Here is a 13,188-nt window from a genome sequence, read left to right as displayed (position 1 = left end):
TCTCCCCCCTCCCAAGAGTTAGAAGCTATTTTTATTTGCATGGCAGCAATTTCCAATTACGTTAACTGTAGTACATACATAATAATCATATTGGTTTGCATCAGTTTCTAAACATTAGTATGTTTAGAAGATGAGTTGTTATGTTCTATACAAACATGTTTTAGACCAGCAATACTTTGCCTTGAGAATGAAGTGAATCAATTAACTATTAACACACACATAAACAGGAACAAAAAATCCTGTCATCCAATTATAGTGTTGCAACATTGAGTAGTGTGGTCATGACCTGTTATTTCTTCAGTGTTGTCCTGAACTGATACATCATCTTAATGAACCATCCCCACAAAGGAGTGCCAAAAGGTCATTCTGCAATTATTTTGTTGTTTGCTGTAGTTGCCATTACTCTATCTTCCCTCCATATGTGGTCCCAACTGCACTGCAGAATAGCTGCAATTTGTTTTCTCCCTAGCCCCCTCTTTCCCTTGTTGTGGCTGTTGGCTAGAAGGCAATGGTGTATCAATCAGCCTCATTCTTTCTGTACAATATTCTAACATAAGGTCAGAACAGGCCAAATGACCCAAACTTCCCTCTGTCAAACCAGTCAGCCAGAACACAGAACTTTAAAAGGGGTTCAAGATAATCCACTCCTGGAGATGATCTACCTTACGTGAGTAGGCCTGACTCAAATTTGAAATTTGAGTCCAATTTGAAAAGCACTGTCAAAATAGAGTATCATGAAAACATGTTTTTCTGTTGTCTTCCCATCACTAATACCCAGGTATATACATAGTAATTACAAACAAACAAGGCAGATGTAATGCAGCATAAACAAATTCAAAGGCTATTTTTAATAGCCCAAATAAAACAGTAACTGTGAAAGCTTACATGGAGTATGCTTTCTAGTTTAATCAAAATTTATTTTTTAATTGCTTTACTATGTTTAATTTCAAGAGTTCCAGGTAAGTGCAGAGAAGTCTTAAAATTCCATAAAATTCTTGCTGCCCTCTGAAATTACCTGAGTCAAAGCTTCCATCAGGTTCCTCACCACCTGCTCTTGGTCCTCAGTTAATATCCTGTGGAGGGTGGCTCTCCTTTCACTATCCTTCTTCAGCATGAAAAACCCAGAATCTTTCTCTTCAGGTGAAGGAGGTGCACTGTGATCCTCAAAATGTTCATCTGGGATGCTGAATGAAGACACTCAGTGAAAAGAAACGTTATAAAAACCCTCCCAATGCACACATTCCTAATCTACTGTGTAAAAAAATGTCAGGTATCTCCTTACCTTAGAAAAAGGGACCGGATTCCCTTCCCATCTTTTTCTCCACAGGATTTGGCTCTTGTTTTGAAAGAGAATGGATCTATTTTTAATTCTGTATCAGGTGAGACAGAACCATACTCACTGCTGCTACTTGTATCTTCCACCAGAACAGGGACAGGTAAGGATATGCTCCGAAGATACTCTATTTGTACAGGAATATTCAGAAATCAGGATTTAGTAATACCATCAGAGTTTTGAAGTGAACATTATTTTTGCAGAGGAGACAGAAAAACTCCAGCTTTCCCACACACCAATACAAAATATTAGAAAAAAATTGTCAAAAAACTTTTAAAGCTTATTTTCTGGAGTAGAGTTATCTTTCAGGTATGTTTTTATTCCTGAAAGATGGAAATGCTGGGCTTCTTGTGAGTTCACTTACAGAACTTCAACACTGAAGTGAACATGCATCTCCTGTCTTCCAGCATTAGGAAAATGTTTCTATAGAGTAAGTCGTCCAAGCACCTTCCAAGATCTTAATTTTATAGGTGTATATAAATATATATATAATTTATATATACACTACATGTAAATATATATACTATAACACATATAAGATACATTTCTTCATCAGATTAACTTGAACAAATTTAATTAATTCATAATCTTTGACTAATAACAATACACATGCAGTTAAGTCAGAACTTTTAGTTTTAAATCGAGAGCACACATTACGGCTGCAGGAAACTACTCATATCTATTCCACATGTGCACATTTCAAAATGTACTTTGATACCAATTCAGCATGAAGGTAACTATGTGTGTGTTCAGTTCCCTTCTGCACTCTCCCAGTTCATTTCCTGAAAGAGATGAGTATCCTGTATCCTGGTCTGACAAGGGGTCTCAAATGCATTCTGATTTTTCAGTTATAGAATTCAGTCTAATAAAAATCTGTGTTCTTTTTCTCCACAAACCTTGGCTCTCTTGCTATTGTAAAGCAGCCAATGCATTTCCATCAAATGTCCCCATAAACAACAGCACAGCCCTTCAAGCCTGTATCACCCACCTGCCTGGGCAATTAAGCCACAGGCTGGTAGGATTAAAAACAGCAGCTCAGCTATGCACGATGAATTAGATGCTCCTAACAGACAGAGGTCACTTATTTTCATAATTGTGACCACTTTTCTCTTTCCAACTTTTTAGTGTTGACAAATTATACCAGAATAAGTGATAACTACAGTATCTACACAGGTATGTCTTTGATAGAGAAGTAGGTTAAAACTCACCGTTTGTGTTAGCTGAAAGGACTGTGTGAGAAAAGCAAAGAAAAAAATAAAGTTAATTATGCTGAAATTAACTGAGAAAATAAGCATAGTCTAAAGGGTAACTTCCCATTTTCATGGACTATCTCAATTCTCCTGTCTGCAGCCTCCAAAAGTGTAATTTATTGCAATTTAATTTTATTCTGAGGGGATGGAAACCACATTAAAATTGATCATCTAACATCATCTCCCTTACCTGATATTTTTATTTCTTTAAGTATCATGATAAAAATATATAGAAGATATTTTCCTAAGTATACATCCATACACCATAGAATATGTTATTCCTGCTCTCAAAACTCCTTTGCTACTTTCCATAATGCAGAACACTGCAGGAAATGAAGATTTCCTGAAAATGAAATGTCATGAAGCAAAAATAATGCAGTGTATGCACATTTTCTATGGGACAAAGATTATTTTGCTTATGTAGAAAACTCCACTGAGGTTTAATAGCATGTTCTAACCTACACTAAATATACTCTATGTAAATATTCTTTCAGTGAAAACATATGCAAATTAAAAACCAGACAAAATTGAAACAAAAACCCAACAACCATAAAAGCTGCACAAAATCACAGACTTTTAGAAACCTTATTAGAAATATTTACATAAATTGACTTCTGTGACAACATGATAACTGAATTCTGCTACAAAGGTGTTTCTGCAGTAAGCTGCTGGTACAGAAGGTTACAACTGAGCATTCACCTGGGATGGAGATCTGCTGTGTTCATCTGAAAGACTAAATCAGCGGCTTCAGGAAACAGTACCATGGGCAAGAGAAAACTGCCAGATTGAATGTAGCAATGCTTACCTGAGAGCTTTGAAGGAGACTTTCTTTTCTTGCTTGAAACCTTCAAAAATTCATCTATAAGTAGCTCATGAGCAAAAGCTCGTTTATCAGGATCAGGTTCAAAGCAACGCAGTATGAAAGCCTTGGCTTCTGCAGACATGGATTCAGGAATTTCTGGGTGTATTTTAAACATCCCCACCTGAGACAAATAAAGGGAGAGACAATGGCCTAAACTGTTCTGCCCCAAACACTAAACAACATCAAAAAACTGTTCAGATTGTAGAAGTGGTATATTGTTCTCAGGTTTTTATACTAATTTTATTCAACTAGTTTATTAATTCAGAGAAAAAAAAACCAAAACCCATTACAAACGGCATAAGTGGTTACATGTAAAAACACCACAACCATAAGTAGAGGCTCTCACAAAGCAGAAAACTGCTTCTTTTCTCAGTTTTGTGTTGTTTTTTTCTTAAACACCCAGGCTGCTGAATAGCTGCTATCTCTCTATTAATCTATTCAAAAGTACACAGCACTCCCTCTCAGCTGAACCAGATTATTGTTCTTAACATCCTCACAATCCAAGCACTTAGTTTATCTTCTTTTCTTGCAACCTCTAATTCCAGCTTCTCCAAAACAGTCGTCAGATTTCCTGTGTTTAGAAAAACAAGTCTGAGCTGTAAAAGGAGGATGTCTGACCTTAAACATGGCTGCTTGTGGTTCTCCCAGTTCATAAAATGGGGGTTTCCCTGTAGCCATCTCAATGATTGTGCAGCCCAAAGACCAGATGTCTGCAGCCTTCCCATAGCCACGTGGCCCTTTGTCTATGATCTCTGGCGCCATATACTGGAGGGTACCTGTTTAAAACACACTCTTTTTTGTTTACTTAGGTGTATTAATGCTGCAAATAGACAGCTAAAGGACAACAGGAACAAAATGACTGAGAAGTGAGCAATAGCAGAAGAGTTTAAAAAAATCCCCTTTTATCCCCAAAATCCAAAAACTTCCATATGCATTCTATATGAAACTCAAAATACTACTCAAGATATTACTTGTGATAAAAGCATTTGATACCATCTGCCGATCTGGATATCGTTTTTCAAAGTCAATAACAATTATTAAATGTTTCAATGAGCTTTGGATCAGACGTGGCTTTCATTTATTTTTTTATACCTTAAGATTAAAATTTGGGAAAGCATTTTGAATTGTACCCAGAGGAAAAGGAAGAGAAACCTGAAACCTTAAGCTAAGAGAGTATGTGATATGAACGTTTTCTTCTGAAGTAGGGGAATCAACCTGACATATCATTCTGCATTCTGTTCCTTTTACAGAAGAAATGGAAGAGTGAAGGATGGAATTAAAATAACAGTCTCTTCACATTTTACATAATTATTTAATGCAGTGCCACTGCATGATTTAACACCAAATCAAATTATCAAGAAGAAGGAGAAGCAACTTAATGACAGGTTCTGTAGATAAGCGATTCTGAAGATGAAGCCAGGATGTCCAAGGAAATCATGAAAGAAAAAAGACCAGCAAGATGAAAAAGCCATGCTCACAAAGGAGATAGACTCAAATAAAGCACAGGAGAGACACAGCTCTTCTCTTGTAGAGGACTTTGATGTCACAAGCGGAACATCCAAAATGGCATTCTCTTTGAATGGTGCATACAAGTACAGCGTATAGCTTAAGATCATATATCCAAAAGTTATTCTTCCAGTAACCTTTTATACTGATTTGAAGTCAATGAAAGTTCAGCATCTGTGGATTCTGACCCTACATACACAGTTCGAGTGAGGATAAGAAAATCTCCTCAGGGAACATACCAGTGAAAGTCTCAGTACAAGGATTGATTCCTGCAAGTCTCTTTGAAGTTCCAAAGTCCGAAATCTTTAACACTCCACTGTATGTGTTGATAAGCACGTTATCACCCTGAGGAAAAGAACAGCAGAGCAATTATTTTTCTCTGCAGACCCTTCATCTAAGACTTTTTGCATAACCTGTTTCTACAATGCACTCTTTACTAAGTGACTTCTTAACAGAGATGAAAGGGAAATCAGCAGTGTTCCTGCCTTATGCAATCCCATTAACAGAAACTTCATCTCAAAGTGAATTTCCCCTCTTACCAGACGGAATTCAGTTAAAGAATAGTAAAAGAGGAAAAAAGGCTATTTTTTAAGAAAACAATCCAAACATTTTTTTTTCATCTGCAATCTCCTTGGAAAATAACTTGCTAATTATCCCATCCACAATCTTCTTCACTTTGATCAGATTTTATGAAAGTTCAGTCATGTCTTCAAAAACAGGAAAAAAAGTATCTACTTTATCACATTTTAAGTTGCTATATGTCAATTTTTCCTAAAATAAAAAAAACTTCAAACATATTTTGTTGGTGCAAATTGAAATCAACAATGGTTCACCTATCTAACCCATGGTTCAGAATAGCAGAGAGTTTTAGAAAAAAAAGTTTTTAAATTACAGGACAAATAAATGACTATGCAGTTACATAACACTATCAATTCTCTGCAAATTCTTACCTTTATGTCTCGATGCACTATTTGATTATCGTGGAGGTATTTTAATCCTTCAAGAATCTGCTTGGTGTAAAAGCCAATTGTCTGCTCATTATTTTTTAATGGTCCCCATTTTGATCGTAGAAGAGCAGAAAGACTGCCTATCATTTTGGAGAGCAAAAAGTGAGATTAAAAATCCAATTAAATTCTGCCTTCCTCCCCAAAGGAAAAAAGTAACAACAAACATCAATCCCAATCCAAGTGTAGCCATCTCATCTATAACCAAAGTCCTCTCCAATCAAATGCTTACTTGCATCACCACTGGCCTGAGCAATTAGAGTGTCAGTATCTCCACTGGCCTCAGCTGCAGCAGAGAAGTGTATGCTTCCTCAAGCAAACAAAGCAGAACCCATTTAATCAATATGCCCACCTCCCTCCTATGCCTGGAGAGAAGTTTTCTCAGGAATGTTGTAAAAGCGTGAAAAAGGATGGATGCGCATATGTACATACAGCAGCTCCACAGTTGCAGAAAAAGCTAAGCTCAAGAAGTGGGATTTTAGTTGTGTCTGGCTGCTGTGAGCTCTTTAGTCACAAACAGAAGCAACAATCACCGATCCTGTTGCTCGTGCTATGTACCACCGGAGGCTGGCTATGGTTCTTCTGGTAGGATGAGCACAGATCATCTCTATCTTGTGTTGGGTTTGCATGGAAAATGTTTGGTAGCAGGAGGGCCGCTGGGGGGGATTCTGTGAGGGGCAGCTGGAAGCTTCCCTTGTGTCTGATTGAGCCAATGCCAGATGCTTCTGGCCACTGGCTGAGCCCATCAGCAACAGTGGCAATGCCTCTGGGGTAACAGATGGGAAAAAAATACGTGCAACAATTGCAACCAGAGTGAGAAGTGAGACTATGTGAGAGCAACAGCCCTGCAGACACCAAGGTCAGCAAAGAAGGAGGGGAAAGAGGTGCTCCAGATGCACCAGAGCAGAGATTCCCCTGCTGCCCATGGTGAAGACCTCAGTGACAAAGAATATCCCCCTGAAGCCCATGAAGGTCCCTGAGCTAGAGGAGGTGGTTGCCCAAAGAAGCCAGCCTGGGAGACCATGGGAAGCTCATGCTTGAGCAGGCTCCTGTCAGGACCTGTGGCCCCACGGGGAGAGGAGCCCATGCTGGAGCAGGTTTGCTGGCAGGACTTGTGACCCCTGGGGGACCCACACCATTCCTGAAGGACTGCACCCCATGGAAGGGATCCACACCTGGGCAGTTCATGAAGAACTGAAGCCCATGGGAAGGACTTGCATTGGAGAAGTTCATGGAGGACTGTCTCCCTTGGAAGCGACCCCATCCATGCTGGAGCAGGGTAAGGAAGTGAGGAGTCCTCCCCTTGAGGAGGAAGGAGTGACAATTTTGATGAACTGACCACATTCCCCATCCCCCTGCACCATTGGTAGGAGAAGGCAGAGAAAATCCTAAGTGAATTAAAGCCCAGAAAGGAGGGAGGGTAGAGGGAACGTGTTTCTAAGATTTGGCTTTATTTCTAATTATCCCACTCTGATTGGGTTGACAATGAATTAAATTAGTGTCCCCAAGTCAAGCCCATTTTGCCTGCAGTGGTAACTGATGAGTGATCTCTCCCTACCCTTACCATGACCCATGAGCCTTGTATTGTATTTTCTCTCCCCTATCCAGCTGAGGAGCAGAGTGACAGACTAGCTTTGGTGGGCACCTGGGATGCAGCCAGGGTCAGTCCACCACTGATCTGTAGGTAAAAGGAGCTCGCTCACCTGCTAGAGCAATGATCTGAGCTTTGTCTGTAGCACACCCTATCTAACTACTGAAGGAGATGCCTCAAACAGTTTGAAGACACAGTTTTCCCCACTGATTTCAGAAAGAGACACTATAGAGTATTATATCTGTATGAAATATGTCTCATGGCCCTATTAAAGGTTTTCATACTTTTAAAATGCTAAAAAAACCAAACAAACCCCTCAACCACCAAACCAGTCTCCCCCAAAACTTACCACCTGGCACCTGTTCCATAAATATTTTGATGAAGCCATTCTCACTAAGAGAACCTAAATACTGGACAATGTTCTTATGTTTGAGATGCTTATGCAAAGCTATTTCTTCATGCAGAGGTTGGGAGTACCTGGAAAGCAAAGGAGCAGTTTATTCTTCATCTCGATGAAGAAAGCCTTGAAACAGCTTACATTGAAAATGACTACTACATACAAAAATAATATGTAATCATATGTAAATACAAATAACATATATAAAAAATATGTAATATTGTGTATTCATACACAGAAAATGTTACAAATGCACATAGAGTGAGGAAAACAAAATTTATGGAAAATAAACTCCACTCCAGTCTAACTCCAAGAGAATAAACAGTTGTGACAGTGTTTGGATTCATGTTGGTGCCAAAGTGAACTAGTAAGCTATAAAACTAGTGTATAAACAAAAACACCTCAATAATGCAAATGAATCACCATTTAGATTTTAATTAAAGTAGAAGTCTTTGCTGAAGGCAAGATGGGATATCACAGTAAGAAAACAGAAATCACTAATGGAGAGATATTTTGAAGAACAAATCAAAAAAATTTCATCAAATGTAATTTAGTCCAAGGCAAAGTATTTTTTCAGAGATAAGCTTTTCAACAGCCTTTTTGCCAAGAAAGTTTCTGGAGTCAGGATCTTTCTCCAGTATGGAACACCACCAGAGCTCAGCAGCTGACATGCTGAACTGATGTATTAGGTCTACCCTGACGCTCTTCCTAACTTAGGCCTGCCCTAACACTTCCTCTTGGAGGTGGGTCAGCTGCCAGATTTTGTGTATTTTCTGTGTATTTCTGGCAAAATGTAGACAATATGCTGACAGTCTGGTGGCTATCTTCTCTAAAGCACTAACACCTGTGGCAACACTTTCAGAGTAGCTGAAATAGATGATGGACACAGACTTCTTCTGTCAGTCCAAATGTGAAAAGTAGTTGCAGCATTTGCAATTGAAATTGTTATGGGAAAAGTACCTCTGACTTCCACTCCCTTTTAGCACAGGTAGCAATCACTCCCTCAAAGAGCATCAAGCTACTAGTGGAGGTTGAACTCTTAAAAAAGTGTAGGGGAAAGAAAAAAAAAAGTAGTCATCTGAAAATCCCACTGGAGAAAAACTGTTGCAGAAAATAATTATTTGGCTAATGAAAAGTATGATTATGTAACTCTGAGTCTGTTTACTAAAAACTAATTTGAGTTTTGCCTTACCTCTCTACATGATTATAAAGATTCTGACAACACAAAGATTGTATTCCTGAGTTCTGTTAATGAGATGTTAATTCTGAGCAGCAGCAGCATGACCATTATAATTCTTTTCCCTGCACTTTTAAAAAGCACAGTTGAGACTTGAGCAACTAAAATAATTTTGCAAATAAAATAAAGCCATCAGAAAATTTTTCACTAGGATGAAGCATTTTTTATTTTAGAACTTAGTCACTAGGAGGCTTTAAATGGTATGAACAAAAATTCTTATCATCATAGAGTGGCTGGAGTTAAGGAGAGATTTTAAAGCTCCAACCCTCCTGACATGGGCAGGGACACCTCCCACTAGACCAAGCTGCTCAAGGCTTTATCCAAGCTGGCCTTGTCAGTCACTCTTTCCCTATCTGCCACTGCTGTAACCCTGCCACAGAAGGCCACCAAATTTGTTAGGCGTGATTTTCCCTTAGTGTTGCTGTGTCTGCTGTCACCAATCACCTCATTATTTTCCATGTGCCTTAGCACAGTTTTAAAAAGGACCTGTTCCAGGATCATATTCAGCATAGAGGTGAGACTGACTGACCTTTAGCTCCCTGGGTCTTTCTTATTCCCTTTTTAAAAACGGGGTGGGGGGGGAAGAGGGGGTTTATTTCCCGTTTCCAGTAAGTGGGAACCCATGGATGTAACTCTTCAGGCACCATGGACTTGTCCATGTTCAAGGTCCTCAGATGGTCTCAAACTTGATCTTCTACAGTGGGTGCTTTTTTATTTTCCCAATCCCTGCCTTTGCCTCCTGTGACTTGGGCAGTGTGGCTGGAGCACTTGTTGAAGATTAAGGCAAAAAAGCTGTCAAGTACCTCAGCCTTCCAATGTCCTGGATAACCAGGTTTCCCGTTTCCTTCTGGAGACAGTCCACATTTTCCCTAGCCTTCCTTTTATCACCATTGTACTTACAGAAGCTTTTCATGATGCCCTTGACATCCCTGGCCAGATTTGATTCTATTAGGTACTTTAGCTTTCCTAACCTGATCCCTGGCTCCTCAGACAATATCCAATTTTTCTGCATTCCTCCCAGGCTACATGTCCTTGCTTCCACCCTTTGTAGGCTTCCTTTTTGCGTCTGAGTTTTCCAGGAGATGCTTGTTCCTTCACACAGGTGTCCTGGCTTTTTTTCCTGATTTCCTCTTTGTTGGAATGCAGAATGTGTCTCTGTAGTCTAACATTTCCTGACAAGTAAATTATTCAATAGCTTTTATTCAACATATAGCAAAATTGAAGACTCACCGCTTTTTGCACAGAAATACTTCAATTTCCAGCCCTGCTCTGACCCAGAACTTAAATATTTTTTTACAAATTCAAAAGATGGTAATCCTTACTTTTAAAATGATACAAACTAACTTCAGAGATTGTTCTCTTTCTATAGACTTCTTTCAAAGTGAGAAAAGATCAGGTTACAATTAACCAGAAGTGAATTACTACATTTTTCTTACTTTGCCATTAAAAGAATAATACTTGAAATTAATTCTGGAAGCCTCTAAACATTTTTGAGAGCTTAGATGAAAGACTGACAGCTTCCTAGTAATCTCTTTTGTGGTATGCTTTGCACACGGAACCTGAAACCGTTTCCATTGAAAATTGTTTAAAAATGTGTATTGGAGAAGAAAAATCTGGATTTTTTTCCTTTAAAGTAGTTACTGCTGTATTCAGGCTATCTTTCTATTAACCACAGTTGTTACAAACAAATTTCTTCTAACATACACAAAACTTCCAACTATTTTGAGTCAAGAGATTGTTTTATATAATGAGGCCATATTTTCTGGGAAATTATAACGTATATTGAAGTTCAGTTTGGAATAGCAATGTAGAGGATGGAAGGACGCTCCATAATCTAAGTTTTAGCACCTTTAATATATTATCAGAATGGAAAAATTATTAGACCACATATCCATTTGAACAGCCAATCTATTAATGAATTCCAAAAGATTTAGAAGTGATAATTTTTAAATGTCAAAGAAAAAACCAAGTCAGAGCAGAATAACCAAAGGAAAGCCCACAAGACAGACCCTGAAAAAGAAACTGAGATAAGCCTGACAGTTTAATACAGTCAGTTTCACTTAAAAACTCTTAACTTTAGATTTCATATCACTTTTATCACAATATTTGTGGAAATCTACATATACAAAATAGGATATACTGGAAGTCTTCAGATACAAAAATACTAAGGACTCGAAGTGCCTGGTCCTTACATGGCAACCTTTGTACAGGAGAGAGAGTTACTCACACAGAAACTTTGCATTAAAAAAAAAAAATTAACAAAGAGATAATTCTACATGCTTTAGTCTAATGTTATGAGGCTTCAAAACGGTGCAAAAACAAGAAAGAAAAACGTCTTTATCAATAATTCAGGCCCAGAGTTTTAAAGGACTGCACAAATCATGAATTCCAATAGGTCTTTTATAAGGACATGCCTGAGTATGTATAAGTAGATAGGGCTCATCACCAGGTGTCTGAGAGAGATTCTGCACTTCATGGTTCTTTTTTGTTTGGTTTTGTTTTGTTTTAAAGAAAAAATACTAGTACCAAATCCAGCAAACATCTAAATTCTCATTTGTGATCACAATCTACTCCACTGCTTGGAAATATCTAGTTACAAAGATAGGGAACACCACTATATACCACAGACAGGTAATTTATTGGCAGCTTTGTAGAAGAGGCACTCCTTGATCTGCAAATTAATCAACCACATTAATGATGAAATCATGTAATACACATAATTTGGAATTAGCCACAGTTACTTTACCTGCTGTCTCTCTCTGGGATTTCTTTAATAGCAATTCTGACTTGATTGCTCAAATCTCGTCCTGCGTACACAATGCCGTACGTTCCTTTTCCCAGAATGACCCGCTCACCATTCTCATCATACTCATAATCATACTGCAAAGCAAACAACAACATGAATGGAACAGAAGGATAACATTTATTCCATCTGACCCTGCCACCATAACCAAGGCATCTAGGATGCTAGTAGCTTTCTGCCGAACGCAGAGGAGAGAGAAGAACACTTTAAGACGACAGCTGGGATGCTGTGCAGACACACCTACGTTTCCCCAGCGGCTTCTAAGGCAGCCTTTCCAGGGAGGAGCGCAAAGCTGAGCCAAGCCGGCCCGTCCCCGGCCAGAGCAGCTCCGCTCCGTGCCTCGGCGAGCAGCGCCCGCAGCTCCGCGGGCAGGCGCTCGGCAGCCGCAGCCGACGACAGAGGGCACTCCGCGCCAGGCGGAGAGCCCGGCTCCTGCCCAGGCACAGGGAGCAAGGCAGGACACGCTTCATTCCTCCTAGGGGCTCTCCTGACCTCCGCACAGCTTCCAAAACCAGCACAGCCTCAATTCTGACGCTGCCAGGTCTGCCGGCAGACTGTGCCAATGGAAGTTAGTCAGGGCTGCTGTGCATTGAGCGTGGTTTCGGCTGAGCTTGAATTTCAAAGGGTTTAAGGCCAGTCCAAATACGTTTGTTAGAGGGATTACCTGATTTGTCCTCTTGTGTAACACAGACATATAACTTCACAAGTTCACTCCTGTGCTAAATCCAGTAGCTTAGGCCTAGTTAAAGTATTTTTTATTTTCTTCTATATAAAGATGGCTATTTTTTTAATAAAAGAGAGAATCCACTACTTCTTTTAGTAGTTTGTTTCAACAATGAATTATTCTCATGGTAAAGTCATGCCTCTTAATTCAATTTTTTTGGTGTCACTATTTAATTACATTTTTATTCAACAGATTAAAGAAACCATTAGCACATTGCTATTCTTACAGTAAAAATACCCGCCGTAATCAAGTCACCCACTGCTTTTCTTCTTGCTAAAATAAACAAACAGGCACCCTAAGGTTCTCAATAGAGGCTCTTTTTCTATGCCGCAAGTCACCCTGGTGATTTCCCTTTGTCCAGTCTCAGATTTCAGAGACAGAATGTTATAAAATGTGCTATAAATGTGTTATAAAATGCCAACATCAAAACTGGGACGAGGGCTGTCTGAATTCATTACACAGCACTGACTCTCTCAGTTAT

General features: G+C 39.1%; 1 protein-coding gene across 1 annotated transcript in view; it reads right to left on the bottom strand.

The window, feature by feature from the left end:
- Positions 1 to 13,188, bottom strand: part of MAP3K5 (mitogen-activated protein kinase kinase kinase 5) — a 100,349-nt gene that overhangs the window by 14,323 nt on the left and 72,838 nt on the right. Inside the window, exons 15-23 of the mRNA XM_032102068.1 lie at positions 11,927 to 12,060; positions 7,896 to 8,023; positions 5,902 to 6,038; positions 5,191 to 5,296; positions 4,064 to 4,221; positions 3,389 to 3,566; positions 2,542 to 2,562; positions 1,283 to 1,460; positions 1,016 to 1,184 (exon numbers count right to left, since the gene is read on the bottom strand). Coding sequence (XP_031957959.1) covers positions 1,016 to 1,184; positions 1,283 to 1,460; positions 2,542 to 2,562; positions 3,389 to 3,566; positions 4,064 to 4,221; positions 5,191 to 5,296; positions 5,902 to 6,038; positions 7,896 to 8,023; positions 11,927 to 12,060 — 1,209 coding nt within the window. The remainder of the gene's footprint in view (positions 1 to 1,015; positions 1,185 to 1,282; positions 1,461 to 2,541; positions 2,563 to 3,388; positions 3,567 to 4,063; positions 4,222 to 5,190; positions 5,297 to 5,901; positions 6,039 to 7,895; positions 8,024 to 11,926; positions 12,061 to 13,188) is intronic.

This window comes from Corvus moneduloides, chromosome 3 (assembly GCF_009650955.1).
Source record: "Corvus moneduloides isolate bCorMon1 chromosome 3, bCorMon1.pri, whole genome shotgun sequence".
Taxonomy (NCBI): domain Eukaryota; kingdom Metazoa; phylum Chordata; class Aves; order Passeriformes; family Corvidae; genus Corvus; species Corvus moneduloides.
This window is presented reverse-complemented; position numbering and strand designations above follow the sequence as displayed.